General features: G+C 34.0%; 2 protein-coding genes across 2 annotated transcripts; both read right to left on the bottom strand.

Moving 5' to 3' along the window:
- Positions 1-45: 45 nt before the first annotated feature.
- On the bottom strand, positions 46-4,006 carry LOC140045258 (uncharacterized). The gene is made up of 3 exons (XM_072090088.1): positions 3,950-4,006; positions 3,120-3,264; positions 46-2,112 (listed from the first exon to the last, which is right to left on the bottom strand). The coding sequence occupies exon 3, from the start codon at positions 2,097-2,099 to the stop codon at positions 1,500-1,502; it is 600 nt and encodes a 199-aa protein (XP_071946189.1). The 5' UTR covers positions 2,100-2,112; positions 3,120-3,264; positions 3,950-4,006; the 3' UTR covers positions 46-1,499.
- Positions 4,007-14,300: 10,294 nt separating this feature from the next.
- LOC140044316 (protein mono-ADP-ribosyltransferase PARP12-like) lies at positions 14,301-15,943 on the bottom strand. Its single transcript, XM_072088794.1, has 4 exons — positions 15,797-15,943; positions 15,354-15,598; positions 14,818-15,015; positions 14,301-14,715 (listed from the first exon to the last, which is right to left on the bottom strand). The coding sequence occupies exons 1-4, from the start codon at positions 15,941-15,943 to the stop codon at positions 14,301-14,303; spliced, it is 1,005 nt and encodes a 334-aa protein (XP_071944895.1).
- Between the last annotated feature and the right edge of the window lie 12,056 nt (positions 15,944-27,999).

Below are 27,999 nucleotides of genomic sequence, written 5' to 3'. Positions count from 1 at the left end.
TGTATCTTACGTTTTTATTGAACTAAAAAAACAGACAAGAAATAATATAGTTCACTTTTTCGTTTATATACATAAAATAAAAATAACAAAGACAAATACAAATAGATAAGAGATTACCTAACCCAAATATTTATGTCACTCACACACACAAAATGAAACCAAACAAAATCAAAATAATATAAGAAAAATGAACATAACAAAATTATTAATGAAAAAAAAGATCAAAAAAAAAACATTGATATCATTGAAAATATCAAATATATAGCTTATCAAAACGATAAAGAAATATGTATTTACGTATAACCGACAAATGATGAATATTTACATTATAACATAAAGCTCTGTCTACATTATCAAACTAGTTTGAAAAAAAAGTGTGATGTGCCCAAATATGGTCACTAGTGATAATGATATCATCATGTCCATATATGGGCACATCACATGTTTTGTCACATAAAGTTTGATAGTGTAGACAGAGCTTTAATGAGGCAACTTTGTATTAAATATCTTATTAAAATTAATTCCCTACTTTTATGTTACACTTTGTTTAAATAAATATTTAGGCCTAGTTAGTCGATGGGCTGGAGGGGATTACCGTGCACCCCCAACACAGTTAAACTTCTTTGGTGTAATTTTCTTCCCACAGGCATATAGAGTGAAAAAAATCAATGTTAACAAGAAAAATATAGGGATGCCTTGTATGTACTTGCTTTATTTGTAATGATCATCAGTGTTTTATCTTCAAAATATTGTTCGAGGTATGGGGTAACATTTATCCTAATAACCCAAGAATCAAACATCTAATTAGTATTAAATTGGTAACATTGTGTAGCATACATTTTTTTAAATCTAAATAAAATTAATCAGACGATTATTAAGGGTCACTGACCTTTTGCAAAAATGCATTTTTTGTCAAAATATAGATCAATTTCTATTTTATTTCATCAAAACCAACAGCAACTAAAGGTATGAAACAGAAAACAATAAATACTCTATATATGAAGCAAACTTAAATAAATAAGTAAATAGTAAAAATTAGTCTATTGAGCACAATTATTTTTAAAAAGAATACAATTTACATTATAGACTCACTTTAATATACAAAGAAGGCAAATTTCAACATCGTATCTACGTACAACTTTCAATATTTTTTTTTTCGTAATTGTGTTTTACTTGTGCTTACTGACATATTGAATAAGAAAATGTAATGTCAACAAGTTAAAAATTGCAGTTTAATATACAAATTGTCATTTTTTATTCTTAATCGATTTGTTCACGATCGTGGGAAGAAAATTATACCAAAGAAGTTTAACTGTGTCGGGGGTGCACGGTAACCCCCTCCAGTCCATGGACTAAATGTAGTTTAAAAAAATACTATATTAATATTTTATTTGTTTATATTATCTTATAATAGTGTTGACTATAAATATTTTATTTATTATTACTTTGTTGAAATTTTAGTTAACTAGTGTTTGTTTGTTGTTTTGTTATTAATTAGGCTAAATTGGAAGGTTGGAGTTATCGTCCAAATCCTCTTCCGTCGTGTCGTTTGAAACAGCAGGTTTTCTTCTTCTTTTTTCTTCTTTCTTTCTTTGTTTCACTACTAGAACTTCTTTTTTCCATTTTTCTTGACTTTTATCTGGATTCCAACATGTGGCGATTACTTTAGCTCCAAGTAAGGATAACACGATAAAACCGGCAATAGCCATAGCGATGATAGCCTTCGTGTTCCAGGTATCATAAACGGTTGAAACTCTTAACGTATCCGAGCCAATTTCCGCATTATCTGAATCGTACGTAGTTAACGTAAACGTATATGCTTTTGCTTGTTCTAAACTCGTGAACATAAAATTATTTAACGTCAGGTCTGTAATGTTCACTGTTTGTACGCGCGCGTTGGATGAGTCATCCACTGTTATTATGTAATAATCTGCTGTTGTGTTGTCGGATGCTACGGTCCACGAGATCGCTAGTGACGTAGTTGTTTTGCTCAACAACGTAAGGTCTGATGCGTAAGTTGCCCCAAATGCGCTTCTTGGCGTCAGAAGTAATATAAACACTACTGCGCATGAGCATGTTGAAACGTACGTCTTCATCATCTGTTCAATAGACCTATTTGAAAGAAGTAAACGAAAATGTGTATTTATTTTTTGTTTCAATCTTACAGATTTATATTTCTTATCTTTTAAGAATACAGATTGATAACTGGGCCTACTCATCGGCGCCACGAAGACAGCGTTTTATACGCGCGCGTCCAAATACTGATGAAACTCGTACGCGCGCGTCAGCTTAGTGGTGCTCACCGACAATTACGTGGCTGAAATTACTTACAATATACTAAAATACGGTAATAATTGTGGGGCCTATTATAACCATCGACGGCACTGAAAAAAAGACATCATTTTACGGGCGCGTTCAAATGCTGATGAAAATTGTAAGAGCACCGCGCGTCAGAATTTGCTTACGACGCTCAATTACGCAATAATAGTATAAATAAACATTGATGTTGTAATACTTTATTAATTGATGAACTGACAAATCAGCATTTGATGATTTTTTTATGTATATTCACTAAATACAGTCGATCATTTTTTTAGTCTAGCCTATAAATGTAAACCTACATAAATATTGGAAATGAATTAAATAGACAAATGAATGACAAATTTAATCACGCAATAATGCATGATGTACCCGGTTATATGTGTGATTTGATGTAGGCCTAGGCTATTATCATTATATTGACAAAAGGCCAAAATTACTCTCAGCTAGTATATACTTCGTATTTGCATACCTTTACAGTACATCATGTCATACTAAATAATAGCATTACACTGAAATATTTCCGATATAAAAATACACCGTATTTCTTTATTATTATTAAGTGTTCTTTAAAACAAAATAACCTTTTTCAGAACTTTATTTATCCTCAATTATAATCCCTGCTTTAATTCTCCACATAGAATTAGGCTAGTATTAGCTAAGGCTTCGTTCGTACTGTATCATATAACGAATCTGAAATCCATGTCCACACTACTATGAAGGAATTTATAAATGTCATGCCGCTGTATATTTTAACAGCTGCATGGGGTAATAATGTACCGTAAATCATACACCCTTACCTGTTTCTATAAGAAATTGAGTCCGACTGTACAAACTGTTTTTCTTTCTCAAATTATAAAAATTACTCTTTTAACTTCCTCAATGTAGGCCCAATGGTTGATTAGACGGCATTGAATTGATTTCAGAAGTCGAGGCCAATAATACCTGTGCACAAAAGAAAAAAAGATTGAGCTAACGTAACGATCTGAGCGGTTAATCCTAACAATGGTGATCATTTGCGTATTACAATATTATATATTACCCTTGGCAACCGTGTATGCTCTCACACGAAGTCTCTTTTTGTCGTATAGGTTTAGTGAGTGACTTGTTTATATAGCCTAGTAAGGGATATACCAGGCCTTAGACTAGGCCTAGGCCTATCTGTTACTAGACCTAGGCCTAGCCTAGGCCCTATGTGTTATAAATATTGTTACACAGATAGGCCTATGCATGTGACTGTTCAGCTACCTTTATGAAATTGATAAAATAAAAAAAAGCATTTTTAATTATTAAAACAAGCCAGCTAGCTAGGCGGCCTATGCTAGAGTTTAGAGGTAATTAGTAATAGCCCTAGCCTACCAAGGCCTAGCCTAGGCCCTAGACTACTGACACTGTAGTGGTCTTTAAGTAGGCCTAGCCTAGCCTAGGCCTAGGGGCCTCTAGGCTAGGCCTAGGCCTAATTAAATGATTACTACTACTAGGCTAGGCCTAGCTAGGCCTACCTAGACCTAGCCTAGCTAGCTAGGAGGAAGCCTAGGCTAGACCTATTACCTAATTGCGTTCTAAACATCATCAACATTTTATTTTTCTTATAATTATTATTTTGTTTTAATTATCATCCAAAACTTACATATATTTTCAATGCACCGCTAGGACATCCGGCCCACCCCCCTCCCCGTTCAACCACTGGAACTGTAATGCAGTTTTTAAAAATCGACGAAAACGTATCACGTTCTTAATTACGCGCTCTGTGTGGTATAAGAAGAACGTTCGCAAGTTACGCGCACGCACAAGTATATGAGTCGAATTTGGGTCTCTCTCTCGGTGGTGGATGGATCGGCCGGGCGAACGGCATTTAAATTGTTGTTGTGACACGTGGCTGCAAAAAAATCAAGCGTAAACAAACAAACCTACTTTTGAAACGTATATAAGTGCTTTGTAAGTTAACCATTGAGATTTTAAACTAACTTTCTTCGGAGATATAACAGTAAACGAAAACACAATATAAAATTTAAAAAAATGTGCAATTTATTTATAACGCATACTAATATAATATTTATACATCACAATACTGATAAGTATTTACCCCCTTATAATAATATAATATGTATACATCACAATACTGATAAGTATTTACCCCCTTATAATAATATAATATTTATACATCACAATACTGATAAGTATTTACTCCCTTATAATAATATAATATTTATACATCAAAATACTGATAAGTATTTACCCCCTTACGTAGGCCTAAAAATACTGTACTGCTTTCTGTTGACCTTGTTCTTGTGGGAATATTAGCACCAAAATGACTGAACCAAAACACTCTTTGATTATAATGAAGAAGATTCCGGGTTTAAAAATCTTTTTCAAATATAGTTCAAATGTTAATAACCATACAATAGGTCATTATTGGACATAATGTGTCATTGGACTCTATAGAAACATGTATGTTCTGAATAATTTGACACTAAAAATAATGTCATATGTACTATATTTTCAAAGTTATGCGATTTTATGTAGTGCAAAGTTCAAAGGTCAATAATGTTAGAATCGGCCATTTTTTGCAAAAACATGCCATTAGACTAAATATAAATATGTAGTTTCTGAACAGTTTGAGCCATATTGTGTGTCTCTCAGATTAGTGGTTGCTAAGATATGAAAAATCAAGGTCAAAGGTCAATAATGTTAGAATCCGCCATTTTTTGCAAAAACATGCCATTAGACTGGATATAAATGTGTAGTTTCTGAACAATTTAAGCTCTAATTTGTATATCTCCGATTAGTGGTTGCTGAGATATGATAAATCAAGGTCAAAGGTCAATAATGTTAGAAATAGCACTTCCATTCATTTTTGGACAAACTTTTTCATTAAAGTGAATATAAAAACATATATTCTAACGATTTTGACACCATAATTAAGTATCTGTGACTAGCGGTTCCCAAGATACAGAGTACGTTATTAAAAATGGCGGCCATTTTTAATTATGCAAATTAGGCTACTTCCTGTTGTCGAAAAATGTCCTAACGTTGATAAATGTGTTCAGTACTGTCTAAAGAACACATTTCATCAAAAAAAACTTTTCTTGCAATTTGTGTGAGAAAAGGGTCATTTTTTTAGCTAAATCCCATGGACTATAATGTGAATTTGAAAGTTTAGTTTTTGATTTGTATGTCTTCTTTCTTGAGAGAGCTGAATAAAAAGTGATTTAGTTAGTTTATAATTTTATACGAGGATGGCATCACTAATGGGTCTTTCACCAAAGATTGTATAGCGCCGCTACGCGGCGCAAGATAGGTAACTGTTGCCAAGCTCCCATCTTATAACACTACGCGTCCAGTAAATTCATGGACGCCATTCGGGCGGACAGGTTATTATTGTGATTTAAATGTAAATGGTTTAAATTTTGCGGTCCGCCTCGAAGTATCTGTGGTTAACCATCTTGATGATTGATTCATGGAAAAGGGAAGAAATTATGTAAACAAAGTAAAATAAAAGTTTCTTTGGAATCTGGACACTTTCCGATTAATTCTGTGTGTTTACGTACATTGATATGTTTGGTTAGACAACTTCATTCTTTAACCGAAACATCGTGGATATTGCCTTGACAACGACTTTATTCCGGTTCAAATTTGTCCGCCGGAATGGCGTCCATGGATTACAAAGGTCTCACCCAGTTACCTATCTTGCGCCGCGTAGCGGCGCTATATAATCTTTGCTTTCACACCTGTTCCGGCACGGTTCCGGTCCGGCGCCGGCAATTCCAATCGAACGTCAATGTTTTGTTTTTACGCGGCTACGCGCATATCGATTGGCGCATAGCCGCGTAGAGCATCGTGAAAACGAAACATTGGCGTTCGATTCGCCGGACCGGAACCGTGCCGGAACAGGTGTGTTTCACCCCTGCTGCACTTGCCGTTACTGTGAATGCAGGGAAGAAATCAGAATTGGTGGTTGGTGGGGTTAATGACAAACAATGGAGATTTTAGTTACACAACTTTGAGTCTAATAGAAATGATTACGATTTACACTAACAATAAGAATTACGCAAGAAAGAAATACCAAAAAAATATTGTTTTTTACTTCTTTTTTTTTAAAGACATCTACAGTATATTATATATCATATCTATATTAAAATAGCGCTAAATTTTGGTTACTAACCCAAAATGTGTTACTATATCTGCTCCTAAACCTCACGACCAAAACCGCATATTTTTCAAAATGGTCTTAGCTCCTGTAGACCTATAATTTTGTTTCATATTTCAATGTAAACTGCATTTTGCAGGGACCTAGAAGCTCTACTTTTCACAATTTTCTTAGCTCCACCCAACCATCTATGGCGGGCTGGTCCTGCAGACTTGTAATTTCGAATCATTTATCAATAGGGGCCTATTTTCCAGGGAGCTAGCAGCTTTATTTTTCACAATTTTCTTCGTTCAGCCGCAACATGGTAGCGTTGGCCCTGGAGACTTGTTTTCCTTTCATACATCAATGTATAATTTAAATTTCCGGGGACCTAGCAGCTCTACTTTTCACAAATTTCCTACAAATCAGCCCAGGGGTGTTGTTTTGCGCATTTTACAGTTCCGCATCTCCAGACAGCAATTAGCCTATACCTCTGCGATTAACAATATACCTCTTGGCCCGTGGGTACGTTTACGTTCGCGTATAGTTTCTATCAACACAGGAAGTATATATGGTGTACCCCTCATAGAGGTGTCAGATGAAGGGGAGTCTGCTGTAATTTTTTGTCTTTTCAATTTCAATTTTTTCTATCTTTTTTGTCGCATTTATATGGTGTTGGTTTTTTTGTAATATCACGAACTTGTCTAAAAACAATCAATATTGATTGAACGAGTTGTACTGCACATCAGTCCTGTGTCTAAATAAGGTTTATATATAATTATATCAATCAATCAATCGTTCGATTTATATACTGTAGCGCAATTCTATGCTACAATTTACCCGATAAAATTGAAAATAGGAACATTGAACTTTAAAGGTCACTTCATTTTTAAAATTGAAAGAATGGATTTTTGCACCATCGCATCGGACCTAGTGCAATGTGTTTTGCACACAGTATTTTATTTATACCATGAAAAATGGAAACAGTCGGCTACCCTAAATCTGGATAAAACGGCATCAAATTACGCTAGAATGCATGCTTCCGGGGGCTTCGCCTTCTTCTGGACCCGGGGTCCTTCGCCTTCTGGCCCTTGACCGCTTCCCTGACCCCAATCTAGTGATGCTCGCATAGCCTCCACGTCGGGGAATTCAGCACCCGCGTCGGGAATAGCCCGGCGCAATCTCTGTCTCTCTGGCCCCCAATCTAGTGATGCTCGCATAGCCCCCTCGTCGGGGAATTCAGCCCCCGCGTCTGGAAGAGCCTGGCGCAATCGCTGTTTCTGTGGCCCCAAATCTAGTGATGTTCGCATAGCCCCCTCGTCGGGGAATTCAGCTTCCTCGTCAGAGAATTCAGCCCCCTCGTCGGGAAGGTGCCACCGCTGCCTCCTTTTCTCCCAATCTAGTGATTCTCGCATAGCCCCCTCGTCGGGGAATTCAGCTCCCTCGTCGGAGTATTCAGACACCTCGTCGGAAAGATCTTGGCGCCACCGCTGGCTCCCTGACCCCCAATCTAGTGATGCTCGCATAGCCCCCTCGTCGGGGAATTCAGCTCCCTTGTCGGAGTATTCAGACACCTCGTCGGAAAGATCTTGGCGCCACCGCTGCCTCCCTTTCCCCCAATCTAGTGATGCTCGCATAGCCCCCTCGTCGGGGAATTCATCCCCCTCGTCGGGGAATTCATCCCCCTCGTCGGGAAGATTCTGGCGCCACTGCAGCCTCTCTGGCCCCCAATCTAGTGATGCTCGCATAGTCCCCTTGTCGGGGAATTCAGCCTCCACGTCGGAGAATTCAGCCCCCTTGTCGGAGAATTCAGCCCCCTCGTTGGGGAATTCAGCCTCCGCGTCGGGAGGATCCTGCCGCCGCCGCTGTGATCTAGATGAAATGGTTGATGCTCTAGATAATGTTTTATTATGCGATGAAATGGTATATGTAATCAGATATTCTGGATAAAACTGGTTGTTATTAAACACTACAAAAATACTTGGATTAGCTACATCATCAACACAAGAGTCATACATCCCCTTTGACTTATCTGCCGGGTCTTTAAACGGTGGCCGGGGCATCTCTTTTGTGCCAACTGTGTAGCTACCAACAAGAACTCTTGCAACAAACATCCTCTTCCTACCAACACTGTCTGTTCCAGCATAATCATTGGAATACTTTGCTGACTTTGCGAAGTAAGCTCCTTGTCCATAAATATTACCAACTCGTGAACCGCTCAAGCGAAAATCCAAATTATCACGACAGATATCTTCAACTCTATCCTGCATTGTTCCATGAAACAGTTGGAGCTCTTCAATCTCTTTGTTAGAGTTTCCTATCATCGTGCATTTTTGCCTTGTGAGATAAAAAAAAATCATGAATTTATTCGAAAAACTAAGGAAAACATCACATTTCGACCCGAAACTCAACTGAAACAAATTAGCTGCATTAGTGCATGCCTCAGAAAAGTTAAAATGAGTCGAAGAGATGACCTGAGAAAATATTTAAAAAATGTAAAGTAAATGAAGGAGGAATCAGTGTCGACATCAAATATACACCAGTATATTAAACTGTTCATATAATAATTATTATAAATATTTACCATGCAAATGCTTTCCGGCATTTCTCATTTTCAACTCGTTCAATTCGAATTATTGCTCCATCTGGAAGAGTTCTTTTAAATAGTGCAGATATTTCTTTGTATTCTTTTCTATCAGTCACTCTTACAAGTTCATGTGTTTTCGTTGTTTTGATGGTTGTATCCCAAGTCCTTGGGAGAGTATAAGTGTGTAACCTATAAAGTATATAACATAACACTGTAAGGTAACAGCAGGAAAGAGTAAAATTACACGCTTCTCCCTGATATGAGCTTCCATGGCAAGAGTAAAATACTGAGCGACAGGTTGAAGTAAATTCATTGTTATTGCACGCATCCATACGGATGGTTATGGGTTGAGAATATTGGATAACATAACCACAATTTGTACTGGGAAGGTTTTAAACTACTAGAGTGCTTTGAGTTAAGGTACCCGTCATGGGTGGGTTGTTATAAATAATAACTGCGTATGATCTACACACGTTAATTATTATGAATACAATATAAAAAAATAATTAAGACAATTAGTTTTTTACCCAGGTTGTTCTTTTTCGTTACTAGGTTGTGACTGAACTTCCTTTGAATCTATTTCTTCAATCTTCTCCTCGTCGGGGAATTCACCCCCCTCGTCGAAGGGGATGACTTCCACCTCGTCGGGGAATTCACCCCCCTCGTCGAGGGAGATGTATCGTTGTGTCCGATTACTTGCACCATATCGTGTTGATTGTTTAGCTGCAGTCATTACTGAAGACTTCATTAGTATATATTGGACATTCTCTTGTTTCTGGTATGGTGCAGGTTGTGTAATCCTTTCTTCTTTGGTACTAGGTAGTGGTTGAACTTGGTATGATTTCCGTTGTATCCGACTACTTGCAGCATATTGTGTTGATGGTTTAGCTGCAGTCATTAGTGAATAAGGCATATCTTGGACTGTAGAAACAAAGAAAATATAAAATACCATTGTTATAAAATACTAAAACTCAGACTGTATTGTAATTTATCAATTTCTAATGTTTTATCTTACTTGGTTTCAAACAAAATAGCATTACCAGCACATGCCAAGTAGACAAACACATGCGTTACTATAGGTTGTTTTGTATGTATATTATTTTGTCTACATGCGTTGATGTGTATCATAAATTTGTGGTAAACAACTTATGACAAGAGGTTGAATATGTGCACAACGCAACATCAAGATGATTTTCTAATATATTTGGAATCTATACTATTTGTAAATGTTATTGCTGTTAGGCTAATGCGATATTCGACTGAACCTTTATAGCCTACACATGTGTTGAAAAATAACTCGTAAAATTCTTTATTATAACATGCCTGTAAAATATATTTGTTCATTCGATTGAAGCATTGCAAATTTGTCTCACCTTCTTCTTCAAGCATACAAAGTGCTTGTTTGTATTTGTTTTTGTCAATTTCTGTTGTCCATTCCACTTGAAATGTCTCCTGATGCTCCTTTGACGCTATAAGTATCTCTGATAGCTTTGTAAGAAGCTCTCCCGTTTGATACATATTCCATAGATTAGCCAGAGCAATGGGGTCCAGTACAGAAAAAGTAAAAACTATACATTTGCGTTCCAGCTTGCTTAATTCACATCCATATCCTTGGCAGAAAGAAATCAGGAGTTGAACTATCCTAAATAATATCTGTTCATCATCTTGAGTCATAGTGTTTAGTTCCCCTATGTATTTACAAAATGTTGGTGTGAAATTTGACAAACATTGTTTCCTTTTTTTAAGAAAATTTCGTAATGATTGCAGTTTTTTATAAATACGTCTTTCCACGGGCCTGTTTTCAATATTAGGAGTCCTTTGTAATGATTGTAGATTTTCATTAATAGTGTTTTGTAAAGACTTCAGATTTTGAACGATAGTTCCAAGTACAGATGGTGTATTATCAGAAAGACTAGGTGGTAAGGATTGTAGATTTTCATAAATATCGTTTAGTAACGATGGCCTAATTTCAGATAGAGTATATTGTAAAGATCGCAGAATTTCATCAATAATGCTTTGAAAACATTCCAGTTTTCCATTAAGATTTCTTTGTGTAGATACAGCGGGAACACGGGTTCTTTTTGGAGCTTGATGATCTTCATGGTCAGACTTACGTTTCATAGTAACGGATATTTGAACACCTGTAATGATATTTAAAATATTTTGATGATTAATAAGAACCATTTTCATACATGATTTACAATTGTTTGAAATTATATATAGACGGTTTTAAATTATTTAAGTAATATTTTAAAAACTATGTAAACAGCAAAAATATTGCATTCAAATAACTGTCTATAATGTAAGCATGTTCCAATAAATTCATCACATTGTACCTTTAGTAAGAGCTGCTACAGCGCGAGATAATCCAAGATCACCTAAGGTCTTAATAAATCCATCCATTTTTTCCTCTTCTTCTTCACAAATAATTTGTTTATGCTGTAAATCCAAAAGGAGATTCCATCCATCTTGGTGATTCTTTGGAGGATTATTGAACATATTGTCAATTTTTGTCACTTCTTCCTGTATTAGTTCATTTCCTAAATTCATAATGTTTTGTTGATGATGACTGAACTTGGAAATAATGATTTCTTCTCTTACATTAGGAAAAGATGGAATGTGAACTCGAAGTTTTTGAATAATACCAAACTGTTTAGTGGCCTTTATTGTGTCACAAAGAATAGTGTAATCTGTTGAACTGAGATCTCCAGAATCAGTTAACTGATTCAGCAAGTCCATCGTCGTTGAGGCATTGTGTAAGTCCGTTTCTGCAATTTTACCTTGATACAATACTTTTAGTTTCGTTATAAGCGAACGTTCGTCATACCAAGTTGAAAAGGTTATTAAAACTCGTTTAAAAGATGGGTTAAGTCCTTCTATATAGCGAAAACAGATTAAATGTTATAAACGGTTTGATAATTAAGACAAATAATATATTTTTATAAATGATTTTAAAATAGAAGTACTAAATAGAAAAGAACATTTTACAATGGCAAAATAAATATTTGTTTAAATATTTTAATAAGTTCACTAATATGTTATTTCTTTGAATGGATGTATGCTGAAATTCAAGATTTGTGAAATTTGAGATCTTAAATTGGAGAACTATCGTACCTGATGCAGCCATGTTGTAAAATAATAAAGTACTTATTTCATAATTTTCTTCTGAAATTTCTGAAAATTGGAATGTATACAAATATTTGTTAGCATACTAATCTACGCCAGGTAGGGTTTATAATGTAGAATATAAAATGTTAAAAGTACATGCTAAAATCATGTTTAATGTTATATTTTTTTTAATTGTTTGGTTTATACAATTTGTAAGGAAACAAATTGGCGAATAGTGATTTGAATACATAAATATAAAAGTTTGCGTCACGTATACCGAGCGAACGTTGAACGTTCTATGACAAAAAAGTATAAAAATAGTTAAGTCTTTGGTAGAAAAAAGTTAATATAAATTAAAGATAACATTAATGCAGCTGATAACATTTTAAAACTATACTAGATGGTATTGGTCGTACCGAACAATGGCAATGAAGGAGACAAGGCCGGCAGGCAGGCAGGCAATTACATATTATTTATATTATCGGTAATAGGATACTAAAATATTTATATTTGTATTATTCAGTGATTTCGGGTCTATATATTTACATTACCATTTGTAATGGCCGCGTGTGGCTTCCCTGGACAATTTGAGAAAGAGCTGTTTCAAAAACCTACCTCAGTAGAATTTACCCCTCAGAGAACACCTAAACCATCGCCGATTAACCACAAGATAAGTAAAATAAGTAATAAAGGATCAAGTCGACATAATATGTTGAAAAAGATGCATGAAATATGACCTTGCTGGGTAAATTTTGTTTGAGTTAATGTGTAGGCCTACATTTTGTATCAGAACGGTTGCTGGTAGTGACCAAAGGTCTAATTTAGGTCACGAGTTTAAAGTCCGAAATGATACTGGAGAAGAATTTCACTATTTATTTGTTTGCGCCCTACACTAACCAAAAATATATTCAGAACTATTTACACCCGACATGATAAAATAAGATCAATTGTCGAATCTTCAATGCTTATGAAATGGATGTTATTTGTTAAGTGGGTACAGCTATATCAATGCGTTTGGGTTTTATTGTGAAATGTGACTCATGTTGTTCACCGATCATACAGTATTTATGTTTTTAACTTTCAAAAAGCTTTTACACCCCAAAAAGAATCGGGAAAAAAAAAACAAATTGTCATAAAGAGCAATCCAAATGTTTCTTTATTATAGAATAATAATTGTATTCGTATTTGTAACTTTATTGTTATGACGTTATATTTATATTTAAGTGCATTTTTTTTTAGCTTATGGGTAATAAGTAATTTCTTCTTGTAAGATCCTCTATTAATGGTAATATTACAATTTTTTATTATTGTACTATTAAAAGAAATTAACAAATGTTGAATTAACTTAACTACTATAAAGTAAATTGATATATATTCTTAGTCATTCACACAAAACCATAAATATTACAATCATACACTTAAATAATATTAATCGATTGTTAATTTTAAGTTTAGCTTTGTATTTATTCTTCCTTAAAAGAGATAAATTTAAAAAAAATTAGTTAGTGTATTTAACTGACTAAAAAAATGCTTTAGTTTTGAAAATTTATAAAAATAGCTGTGATGACGATGGTACTAACCCTTGTCTGCACCTGCCGTTGCTGTGGATGCAGGGAAGAAATCAGGATTGGTGGTTGGTGGGGTTGGTGATAATAATGGAGATTTTAGATACACAACTTTGAATCTATTAATAATTATTTACATATTACAATAAACAAAAAATTTCACAAGAAATGAATACAAACATATCATTGAGAAGACATTTATAATATATATTATATTTATATTATAATAGCACTAACCAGAAATTTGTTACTCTGTCTATTCTCGCGCAGTTTGAGATCGGGCACCTTTAGCCTTTGGGCTATCTTGGGATTTTACAATCGGGTTTCACTATTTACTGTAGATGGTTCCCATTCATTAGACGGAAAATTACATGCAAATGCATTTATTATTATCTGCTTTGCTGTCCCTCCTTGGCGAACTACTTGGACTATTGTAAGATGGTTGGTTTGAACTTGAAGAACGACTGGTAGGTGGGTTATACCAGTTTGCTGAATTCATTGCTACAGTTCTTGCTGACTGGTAGGAGGTCGCACTACCAGATGGTTGAATGTTTGATGCCCTAGATAATGTTGTACTATGCGATGAAATGGTTTATGTAATCAGATATTCTGGATAAACCTGATGGTTATCAAACACCACAAAAATACTTGGATTAGCGACATCATCAACACAAGAGTCATACATCCCCTTTGACTTATCTGCCGGGTCTTTAAACGGTGGCCGGTGCATCTCTTTTGTGCCAACTGTGTAGCTACCAACAAGAATTCTTGCAACAAACATCCTCTTCCTACCAACACTGTCTTTTTCAGCGTAATCATTGGAATACTTTGCTGACTTTGCGAAGTAAGCTCCTTGTCCATAAACATGCCCAACTCGTGTCCCGCTCAAGCGAAAGTCAAAATTATCACGACAGATATCATCAACTTTATCCTGCATTGTTCCATGAAACAGTTGGAGCTCTTCAACTTTTCTACGAGAGTTTTTCTTCATCATGGTTTCTCTTTGCCTTGTGAGACAAAAATAAATTGATGAAAAAGAGTTTAGGGTCAATAGACACAATATTTAAAGTAGTCATATAATATATATAATATACAATTTCAATATTTACCGTGCAAATGCTTCCCAGCAGATCTCATTCTGGACTCGTTCAAGTCGAGTTATTGCTCCATCTGGAAGAGTTCTTTTAAATAATTTGGAGATTTCTCTGTATTCTTCGTTATTTGCTTCCTTAGTCACTTTTACAAGTCGATGTGTTTTTGTTTTGATGGTTGTATCCCAAGTCCTTGGGAAAGTATGAGTGTGTAACCTAAGTATATAATATAACAAAAAAGGTAACAGCAGGAAAGAGTGAAATGAACTTTCCTGGCAAGAGTAAACTACTTGGCTACAGGTTGAGTACTTGGAAAGTAAATGTTTGTTATTGTGTACAATAACAAGTTTATGGGTTGGGTGGGAGTACTGGATCAAAATAACCAGAATTTGTACTGGGAAGATTTTAAACTACTGCAGTGGGGTGTGATGAGGGAGAGTACTCGCTATGGAGTGGAAAATAGCAGTATGTGGTAGTAAATATATGATCTAGGAGAAATAATGAATTCTGACTTCAGAAATATGAATAAAAATAATTCATTTTAGTCTTTTTACCAAGGTTTTTCTTTTCTGTACTTCTCAACATCCTTTGGTTTTATCTGTCTGACTGGCCTTCGACAGACGGGTTTTCTGGTATGGTATCTATCATTGGTTTGGCTCATGGCAGAGAAGTCCAAAGTGTAGTTTTGATTACCAGCCTTGAATTTAACGCTGAAACTTCCATTTTCATTTTTATATGCTTTAAACAAACTTTCAAAATCTGAACTTTCTTTGTCTGATCGTGCACTCTGCTTGGTATTCTAATTAAAAATGGAAATTAATCTTGTTTTAATCATGTTCTAATATATAAAATACTGTACTGCATGCTGGAGCATGAATAGCAATCCTTCTCTGCTCCTGCTCTATTCTTCCCTGTACTACACTGTAGCTACTTGCCTATTGCTCTCTTTTTGTTGGTTGAGGAGTGTTGAGAAGATGGAATATTTAAACAAGCCTACCTGTTCACTATATTCAATCCACTTTCCACATTCATCCTGCCAATACCAAGACCACGGAGATACCAGATAGGCATCTGAAACATCTTCATCACCTTTGACTTCCAGTCGCTCAACTAAAATAAGGTCCAACCCATCAGATGCAAGCATGCTATCAAAACACACATCCCTTGTTTAAAAAGAAGAGTAAGAGCCATTAATTCATTTCAAAATTCAGATTCAAATACAAAAAATACAACTGCATATAATTCTTATAACTAAAGTAGATCAAACAGGATGAACTTAGTGATTGTAGTCAGCAAGCAATAAATTTGTTATGGAATGTATTTTGCAGATATAAAAACAAAACTTGAACTACACTTTTCTTTGCAATACCAGCTGCTTCGATTGTACAATCTCATAATTTAAACTTCCAAAACTCTGTCTACACTATCAAACTTTATGTGACAAAAAAATGTTTGGGCATATCACTACCATATTTGGGTACATCACACTTTTTTTGTCAACTAGTTTGATAAAGTGTAAGGCTTAAGCAATAAAGAGTCCAAAACTTGGTAGTGGTGGTATTGACAGGAAACTGAGGACAATCAGTGATTTCTCCACAAAATCCTTCTTCCACTTTCAGATTTGATCTATCATCAAAGTCAACCCACCTATCATTAATGGACATTTGCCATTGATAAGGAAGATCACAATGCATTTTATGACACATACTGCCACTACTGCAGTTTCCTTTCAGGTAGTCCTTGCAAATTTCTCTCATTTTCACTTGTATTGGACTTTTTGTGAATCTGGCAATACCCATTTCTTTTTTTTTTTACTAGGTAGTGACTGAACTTGCTTTGCAGAATCTACCTTCATTTCTAAAACATTAGTTGCAATATGTGATATTGATGGTTTAGCTGCAGCCATAACTGACAAATTTGTTGGCATTTCTTGGAAATTAAGGTTTGATGAAGGACTTTTTGGACTTAGATTGTATGTGTATGTGTATGTGTTTCTTTCTTCGTTGCTTCTACTACTAGATAGTGGTTGAACTTGACTTGTAGAAACGAATGCAGACTGGATATCTGAATTTTCTTCTAACAGATTAGTTTCAATGTCATATTGCAATGGTTTAACTGCAGTCATTACCGAAGACATCTTTGGTATATCTTGGAAATTGTCCTGTTTTTGGTATGGTGCATGTTGTGTAATTCTTTCTCCTTTGGTACTAGGTAGTGGTTGAACTTGGTATGACTTCTGTTGTATCTCATTATTTGCAACATATTGTGTTGATTGCTTAGCTGCAATCATTACCGAAGAACTCTTAGGCATATCTTGGACGTTTGATTTAAATGGAGCAAAATTATGTTTTGAACTTGTTTGTCTAACCATTTGTTCCGATTTATGAATAAAAGTATCTCTTCTTGAGTATTCTTGAGAAACGAAATCCCTATGAGTAATTAATATAGGAGAGATAGGTGGACTGATTTCTGGACTTTCTTCATCGATGCACTCTTCCTGACTACATTGATTATCTTCTCCGTCACTCTGCAAGACCTCAACATCAGGTCGATAGATTCCCTGATGGCGCTCTCTTTGATCAAGCGGATGGTATCATCCGAGCTATAGCTAATTTGAAACTTATTCAGTAATTCCACATTAGACTCTATTTGATAGATGTCATGGGCAAACTTGCATCTTTTTCCATAGCTGCAAGTTTCCATCACAACACTTCTGGAAACAGAATTTGTTATTATGCAGTTTTATGATTCTTATTCTCATAACTAGCACTTGAAGATTGACCATGATGCTTGAAAGTTCAATGCAAATGAAATATTTGTTTTGTTATAATTACTTTATTACCTCATTTACCTCATTTGTGTGTGTGTGATAATGTCAAAAACTAAAAGACGGATCTTTACCAAATTTAGAGGCAACTGGAGGCAATCCGGCCCAGGAACCTGAACCACTTTTTATTATTTTACTAATTTTATCATAAAATAAATAATTTTTACTTTACAGAGGTTGCAACTATTATACATGTGAAATATTCTTACCTGCATATATGTAGAAACCTACAGTGTTCCTTGCCACAGCCCATGTTTCTTCTGTATTGTCCACATAATTCTGGTACTGTAAACTGTGGACACTTCCATCGAAGTAGAGTTTTCAACTGATTATGTCTCAGAAAGGCAATGCCAAAGTTTTTTAAAACCTGGTTGTTGTAATCCGATCGAAAATCATGACTTTTTCTACAGCTTTGCCGTCCAAACCAGCAGTAAGAACCTTATAATAACAATACATTTACAAAAATAACAAACAATTTACAACAAAGTTAAATAATAAATAATTATTAATTATCATTCATAATTATCATGTTTCACATGTATTGCCTTATATTATAGACCATATAACCTAACCATTAACCTAACCTTACATGATACAGGCATATGATACATATGAGACACTGTATTACCGAATATTCATATGATACTGGGAAAAAAATTGCTCTGAAAATTGAGTGGTCTCTCCTTGAGTATTACTGTATTATATTGAAATAGCAAAGGATTAAAATATTTCAGTAATACTTTCTGTGTAAAGTTTCCAAAGATACACAAACTTCAGATTGCAGATGAGAAGAACAAGGGTTTTGGAGTCTTTCTCCAGAAAAATTCTATTGAAGCTATAGATGGGGTTTTACCCCTCTACATAGAGGGTACTTCTGATACTGCATTTAATAGGTGGGTTAAAGCAGACTACCAATCAAACAAACAATGAAGGAAACTAACAGGATCGAAAGTAAAACGACCCATAGGAAGACCAAGAAATAACTGGATGAATCAAATAAAGAAAGACTTACAAGGACTAGTAGACACTAACACAATAACAAACCATCCTGCCATAAACAGAAAAAAATGGAAACAAATTGTGGAAAGCGTAATGTCGGAAGACGGAAAACGTTAGCAACAACAGCAACTTAAAGCAGACTACCGTACCTGTAGCAAAGTAACCACACAGGTGTAAATCTGTGCAGTCATCTGTGCATTCATTCTTTTGATATGTTTGACAGATATTAACTTGGGTGTACACTGTAACATCAACATTATCATCTTCATAGTCTATGAACTTAAAATGGTAATTCTCATGATCGAGGTCTGATATGATGTTTTCCAAACTTCCTAGATCGGGTGAAACCTTTCCAACTTTCTCTTTAAGGTCTTGCGCTGAAATACTACCACCATTTTGACAGACTACTTGCAGTGATCTCTCAGCCACAGAAGATTTACTTGTCAGACTTTCTTCTTTTTTTCTTCGATTATAATCACGTCGACGACCGCGATGGCGATGTCTGTGCCTTTGTCTAGTGTTGGAAGCTAATTAGAAATAAAATTAAAATTTAATGATTTATCTATTCAAAAAACAGGATTTTTATATTACCATAGAGGACGCAATATTTTAAAGAAAAATACAACTACCAATAGATGGTGCTATTTTAAATTTCTAGCATCAGCATCTACAGTAAGCCAGGCACTCCAAGCATGACATATGATGACGTACATTGTGATGGCAACGCATTTTTTTTATTTGTAGAGCCTAAATGATAAATTTATGAATTTCAGGATGTTCTTTTTGTACTAAAACAATCAGGAGAATTTGGTGGGAAATGACAAGAAATCTCTCGAAATTTTGGGAATCATTTGTAATTAACAAGGGAGATATCTTTGTATGATTATTTGATTATCTGCACTTCATTAATCATTTTTTTCTCTCAAATTAGCTGTTTTGTTTGTAAATTTAGAGTATACTTAACTTACCTGCTCTCTGATATAACTCATAAGTAGAACTAGATACAATGCTTTCTCTATCGTCATCGCTGCCCTCTTCTGGACTGTATTGGCTTTCTTCCTCACCGCTGCGTTCCCCAAAACTATATTCGCTCTCAGTTTTTGCATATTCACCCTGAAGCACCTTAACATCAGGACAATAGAATCCTTCATGGCGCTCTTTAATCAGGCGGATTATATCATCAGAACTGTTACCCAGTCTAATTCCAAAATGCTTCAATAATTGGGTGTTAGATCCATCATGGTAAATTTCATGGTCAAACTTACATCGTGCTCCAAATTTGCAAGTTTCCATAACATGATTTCTGAAATGCAAAGAGGGCATGAGAAAAGTTGCTGTACAACTTAATTGTTGTAAATTGGTCAATATCTGTTTCGGTAAAAGAACGTAGTGTTAAGGTTCTAACACTATGTAGCTGGCCCCACAGACAGACAAGAAGCACAATCCAAGCAATCGCTGGGTGGTTTAAAGTTTCTTTATTTCAGCTTTTAAAGAATTTATAAAAATCAGTTATTCTTACTTGCAAAGATGTAGAAATCTGCAATTATGCTTGCCACAACCTGTATTACTGCGGTATTTTCCACAGAAATCTGGAACAGTAAAATGTGGCCAGGCCCATCGAAATAGCACACTTGCCTGTTCTTGGGGCAAGAAGGCAATTTTAAAGTTTCTTAACACCTGCTTGTTGTGATCTGATCGGTAATGATGAGTTTTGCTACAAGTTCTTCCAAACCAGCAGAAAGAACCTTTAATAAAATAACTTATTTAGTTGCTCTTTCCTTACCAAGAACGTGGTTCTGGCCCATTGCCACAGAATACCAGAAATGTTCAGTTTAGACATGTTGTTTTGCATTTTTTAAAGTCTCAAACTTCAAAGTTTTGATTACAGATCATATTAATAGGCCTTTAATTAGTTAATAGTTTTGAATACACAATTACTGGGGAAGTTTCTTTGAATGTCCACATTTTTGCTTTGTTAACACATTTTTAAAAACTGTTATCATACTTATTTTTAAATAACAAATTAAAAAAAATAATAACAAAACAATAGACTGCCAATTATAAACCGTACCTGTAGCAAAGTAACCACACAGGTGTAAATCTGTGCAAGTATCACTTTTCCTGCATTCACCATTTTTTTTGGTAGGATGGGCAGATCTTAACTTGAGTAAACACTTGAACATCAGTACTACCATCTTCATGGTCTATCAAGGTAAAATGGTAATACTCATGATCAAGATGTGATATCATGTATTCAAAACTTTCTAGATCAGGTGAAATCTTTCCAACTTTTACTTCAAGATCTTCAAAAGAAATACTACCACCATTTTCACAGACTGTCTTCAAAGCTTTCTCTATCACATGCGATTTGCTTGTTAAACAATTTTGTTTATTTGTTTGACCACTCCGCCCACGGCCACCACGATAACGTTGTCTTTTTCTGTTGTCTGTCATTGCTATAGAGTAACAAAGAAAAAATAAAATCATAATATACTCGGACCAATTTATTTTATAATTGCTCAAATTGCAATATCCCAAAAAAATGTGTATAAAGCATAATTCTTGTTAAGTCTGTGTACCACTCAACATCAAGATGATTTTCTAATATATTTGGAATCTATACTATTTGTAAATGTTATTGCTGTTAGGTTAATGCGATATTCGACTGAACCTTTATAGCCTACACATGTGTTCATTGAAAAATCACTTGGTTCAAAATAATCCTTATTATAACATGCCTGTAAAAAATTGTTCATTCGATTGAAGCATTGAACAGTTTTCTCTTCCTTCTCGTTCAAGCATACAAAGTGCTTCCTTATATTTGTTTTTGTCAATTTCTGTTGTCCATTCCACTTGAAATGTCTTCTGATGCTCCTTTGACACTTTTATAAGAAGCTCTCCCGTTTGACACATATTCCACAGATTAACCAGAGCAATGGGGTCCAGTACAGAAAAAGTAAAAACTATACATTTGCGTTCCAGCTTGCTTAATTCACATCCATATCTTTGGCAGAAAGAAATCAGGAGTTGTACTGTCCTAAATAATCTCTGCTCATCATCTTGTGTCATAGTGTTTAGTTCCCCTATGTATTTACAAAATGTTGGTGTGAAATTTGACAAACATTGTTTCCTTTTTTTAAGAAAGGTTTTTAATGATTGCAGTTTTTTATAAATACGTCTTTCCACAGGCCTATTTTCAATATTAAGAGTACATTGTAATGTTTGTAGATTATCATTAATAGTTTTTTTGTAAAGACTTCAGATTTTGAAGGATAGTTGCGAGTACAGATGGTGTATTATCAGAAAGATTAGGTGGTAAAGATTGTAGATTGTCATCAATATCTTTTAGTGATGATGGCCTAATTTTAGATAGAGTATGTAAAGATCGCAGAATTTCATCAATAATGCTTTGAAAACATTCTAGTTTTCCATTAAGATTTCTTTGTGTAGATACAGCGGGAAGACAGGTTCTCTTTAGAGCTTGATTGTCTTCATGGTCAGACTTACGTTTCATAGTAACGGATATTGGAACATCTGTAATGATATTTAAAATATTTTGATGATTTCTGATTAATAAGAACCAATTTCATACATGATTTACAATTGTTTGATTATATATAGAAAGTTTTAAATTATTTAAGTAATATTTTTAAAACTATGTAGAAAGCAAAAAAATTGCTTTCAAATAACTTTCTCTTAAGCTCTGTTTACACTATCAAACTAGTTTGACAAAAAAAGTGTGATATGCCTAAATATGGTAGTGATATGCCTAAATATGGTAGTGATATGCCTAAATATGGTAGTGATATGCCTAAATATGGTAGGGATATGCTTAACTATGGTAGTGATATGCCTAAATATGGTAGTGATATGCCTAAATATGGTAGTGATATGCCTAAATATGGTAGTGATATGCCTAAATATGGTAGTGATATGCCTAAATATGGTAGTGATATGCCTAAATATGGTAGTGATATGCCTAAATATGGTAGTGATATGCCTAAATATGGTAGTGATATGCCTAAATATGGTAGTGATATGCCTAAATATGGTAGTGATATGCCTAAATATGGTAGTGATATGCCAAAATATGGTAGTGATATGCCTAAATATGGCAGTGATATGCCTAAATATGGTAGTGATATGCCTAAATATGGTAGTGATATGCCTAAATATGGTAGTAATATGCCTAAATATGGTAGTGATATGCCTAAATATGGTAGTGATATGCCAAAATATGGTAGTTATATGCCTAAATATGGTAGTGATATGCCTAAATATGGTAGTGATATGCCAAAATATGGTAGTGATATGCCAAAATATGGTAGTGATATGCCAAAATATGGTAGTGATATGCCTAAATATGGTAGTGATATGCCAAAATATGGTAGTGATATGCCTAAATATGGTAGTGATATGCCTAAATATGGTAGTGATATGCCAAAATATGGTAGTGATATGCCAAAATATGGTAGTGATATGCCAAAATATGGTAGTGATATGCCAAATTTTGGTAGTGATATGCCAAAATATGGTAGTGATATGCCAAAATATGGTAGTGATATGCCAAAATATGGTAGTGATATGCCAAAATATGGTAGTGATATGCCAAAATATGGTAGTGATATGCTTAAATATGGTAGTGATATGACGTCATCATATTTATACTGTATGGGCACATCACATTTTTTGATATAAGTTTGATAGTGTAGACAGAGCTTAATGTAAGCATGTTCCAATAAACTCATCACATTGTACCTTGAGTAAGAGCTGCTACAGCGCGAGATAATCCAAGATTATCTAAGGTCTTAATAAATGTATCCATTTTTTTCTCTTCTTCACAAATAATTTGTTTGTGCTGTAAATCCAAAAGGAGATTCCATCCATCTTTATGATTCTTTGGAGGTTTATTGAACATAATGTCAATTTTTTTCACTTCTTCCTGTATTAGTTCATTTCCTAAATTCATAATGTTTTGTTGATAATGACTGAACTTGGAAATAATGATTTCTTCTCTTACATTCGGGAAAGATGGAATGTGAACTCGAAGTTCTTCAATAATACCAAACTGTTTAGTGGCCTTTATTGTATCACAAAGAATAGTGTAATCTGTTGAACTGTGATCCCCAGAATCAGATAAATGATTCAGCAAGTCCATCGTCGTTGAGGCATTGTATAAATCCGTTTCTGCAATTTTACCTTGGTACAACACTTTTAGTTTTGTTATGTACGAACGTTCGTCATACCAAGTTGAAAAAGTTATTAAACCTTGTTTAAAAGATGAGTCAAGTCTTTCTATATAGCGAAAACAGATTAAATGTTATAAACGGTTTGATATAATTAAGACAAATAATATATTTTTATAAATAATTTTAAAATAGAAGTACTAAATAGAAAAGAACATTTTACAATGGCAAAATAAATATTTGTTTAAATATTTTAATAAGTTCACTAATATGTTATTTCTTTGAATGGATGTATGCTGAAATTCAGGATTTGTGAAATTTGAGATCTTAAATTGGAGAACTATCGTACCTGATGCAGCCATGTGTAAAATAATACTTAGTACTTATTTCATAATTTTCTTCTGAAAATTGGAATGTATACAGATAGTTATTAGCATACAAATCTACGCCAGGTAGGGTTTATAATGTAGAATGTAAAATGTTAAAATTACATGCTAAAATCATGTTTAATGTGTTTTGGTTATTTAATTGTTTGTTTTATGCAATTTGTAAGGAAACAAACTGCCAAATAGTGATTTGAATACATAAATATACAAGTTTGCGTCACGTATACCGAGCGCTGGATTGAGCCTGTTGTTGAAGGTTCTATGACAAAAAAACAATAGTTCAGGTTTTGGTAGAAAATAGTTAATATAAATTAAATTTAACATTAAGGTAGATGATAAGATTTTATATATGGTAAAACCCTACTAGATGGCATTGGTCGTACCGGGCAATGACATTTTTATTACTCGACGGAGAAGAAATGACCGACAGGCAGGCAGGTAATTACATATTATTTATATTATCGGTATATTAGGATAGGAAAATATTTATCTTTGTATTATTCAGTGATTTCGGGTCTATATATTTACATTACCATTTGTAATGGCCGCGTGCGGCTTCCCTGGACAATTTGAGAAAGCTGTTTCCAAAACCTACCTCAGTAGAATTTACCATCGCCGATTAACCACAAGATGGTATAAAAGTTATAATAATAATGAGAACATGCATTGAAGTTTAGTTTTAGTTTAAGTTTTAGTTTAAGTTTAGTTTAAGTTGTTTGTTTAAATGTGCCGTAGGGCCCCTCGGAAGAGCAGTTATTTTATTACTGAGAGGGCTACCCTACTGAAAGAAAACGAAATAAATAAATAAATAAATAAATAAGTAAAATAAGTAACAAAGGATCAAGTCGACCAATGTTGAAAAAGATGCATAAAATATGACCTTTCTGGGTAGATTTTGTTGGGTTAATGTGTAGGCCCACATTTTTGGATCCGAACGGTTTGTCTGGTAGTTCCAAAGGTCTAATTTAAGTCGCGTGTAATTGAGTTTAAAGTCCAAACACTGTGGAATAGAAATGATACTGAAGAGGAATTTCACTATTTATTTGTTTGATCTACACTAACCAACAATATATTCAAAACCCGACATGACAAAATAAGATCAATTGTCGAATCTTCAATTTTCATTGAATGAATGTTATTTGTTTAGTGGGTACAGCTGTATCATTGCGTTTGGTTTTTATTGTGACTCATGTTGTTCACCGATCATACAGTATATCTTTGTTACTTTCAAAAAGCTTTTACACCACAAAAAGAATCAAATTGTCATAAAGAACAATCCAAATGTAATATTCATGTTAATTTATTATAGAATAAAAATTGTTTAATACATTCGTATAATCATACAACACTACTGTACTACCACATTTCTACAGATCATAAATAAATAATAAAATAATGTATGTACTGTTTGTTGAAACATTCTGAAAGAAAATAAATTAAGCTCTGTCTACACTCTCAAACTTTATGTGACAAAAAGTGTGATGTGCCCATATATGGTAATGATATGCACAAATATGGAAGTGATATAACATCATCATGTCCCTATATAGGCCTATCACATTTTTTGTCACATAATATACAGTATTATATGCTGTAGTTTAAAATTTAATTTGTTTCATTCTGAAAGAAAATAAATTAAGCTCTGTCTACACTCTCAAACTTTATGTGACAAAAAGTGTGATGTGCCCATATATGGTAATGATATGCACAAATATGGAAGTGATATGACATCATCATGTCCCTATATAGGCCTATCACATTTTTTGTCACATAAAATTTGATAGTGTAGACAGAGCTTTACATCTGAAGCCAAATTTCGAAATAATGATGTGGATACTAAACAGTGGCTAATAATCTTATTTGAGATGCAAAATAAAATTAAGCAAAAGCAAATTAAATTGATCTTTTAAACGTACTTATATATTTTGTAGGCAGAATCGATTAATACAATGTAAGTCAAGCCAAAACTATCCATACATCTGAAGAAGATATTTATAATCATTTCATTAATTTAATATTTTTTTTTCAAAAATTGGCACTTCACTTTAAAATTCTATGCCAGACTTCAATTAATCCTAAATCATATCTTCCTGATTCCCTTCTCCTTTCATTTTTTTAAAACATGAAGTGATGATAATTATAAATGGTCTTGATCCAAATAGGTAGTGGCATAATAGAATTACATCATACGTCATTAAGTTGGTTTCTCTACTCATTATTAATCACCTTACGTTCTGTATTAATTCACCTTTTTCTTCTTGTGCTGCTGACTATTTTCTCATATTGATAAATCAGATAAGTTGATTAATAAGCGTGATATTAGAAATACATATTACTTTTTCGAGTCTCTTATTTTATGAATTACCAATCTCCCATGATGAATTTATCCATATCAGAGAAGTACCGTCATAAGTTTCAGTAAACTATTCCGTTTGTTTGTAAGGAGACAGATTTGAATTTCTTCTATGAGTAAAGTGTTTTTACTTTTCTGCTTGTTTTTGTATTTTTATGAATGTTTTTTTTTTATATTTGGTAAGAGGATTCACAGGCTCTTGTCTTGTTTGTGTTTCCTGCCTCTTACTTTGTAGTTGTTTGTTTTATTTGTTGTTGATTGGCAATAAAGAATAAGAATAATTTATTTCCATTTATTTTAATATGGAATCAATAAAATAACTCTTCTTCTCTTTAAACATTTCGTAACACACTTAAAATCACCTGTCATCATTGTATTCAAATTAGACCTTTAAATTTTTATTGTTATGACCTTATTATATTTATATTGAAGTGAATATTTTTCGTTTATGGGTCTTGAGTGACAAGTTATTTCTTCTTGTAAGATTATCTATTAATGGTAATATTACGATTTTGTTTATTGTACTATTGATAGAAATGACCAAATGTTGAATTAACTTAACTACTGTAAAGTAAATTGATATAATATATATATATATATTCTTTATAGTAAAGCACACAAATAATATTAAAGTTTACAATCATACACTTAAACAATATTAATCGATTGTTAATTTTAAGTTTGTATTTATACTCCCTTGAAAGAGATGAATAAAAAAAACCTGATTTAGTTAGTGTATTTAACTGACACTATAAAAAATGCTTTTGTTTTGACAATTTATAACAATAGCTGTGATGGCGATGGTACTAACCCTTGTCTGCACCTGCCGTTGCTATGGATGCAGGGAAGAAATCAGGATTGGTGGTGGATGGGTTGATGACAATAATGGAGATTTTAGTTACACAACTTTGAATCTATTAACCACAATAAACAAAGAAATACACAACAAAGGAATACAAACCAAACGTTTTTGGAAGACATCTAAATTATATATTATATTATATCTATATTATAATAGCACTAACCCCATATTTGTTACTATATCTCCTCCTAAACCTTTTAATTCCCCTGTAGCCTTTGGGCTATCTTAGGATTTTACAATCAGGTCGTACAGAGGTTATCATAATTTCACTTATTTACTGTAGATGGTGCCCAATCATAAAACGAGAAACTGCTAGCAGCAACTTTCATTACATACAAATACATTTATTATTATCTGCTTTGCTGTCCCTCCTTGGCAAACTACTTGGACTACTGTAAGATGGTTGGTTTGAACTTGAAGATCGAATGGTAGGTGGGCTATACCTGCTTGCTGAGTATGGGTTGTTAGTGTAAGATGGTTGGTTTGAACTTGAAGATCGGACAGTAGGTGGGCTATACCTGCTTGCTGAGTATGGGTTGTTAGTGTAAGATGGTTGGTTTGAACTTGAAGATCGGACAGTAGGTGGG

Source organism: Antedon mediterranea, chromosome 3 (genome assembly GCF_964355755.1).
Source record: "Antedon mediterranea chromosome 3, ecAntMedi1.1, whole genome shotgun sequence".
NCBI classification, from domain to species: domain Eukaryota; kingdom Metazoa; phylum Echinodermata; class Crinoidea; order Comatulida; family Antedonidae; genus Antedon; species Antedon mediterranea.
Note: the sequence above shows the minus strand (reverse complement) of the source record. Positions and strands in the feature narration are given on the sequence as shown.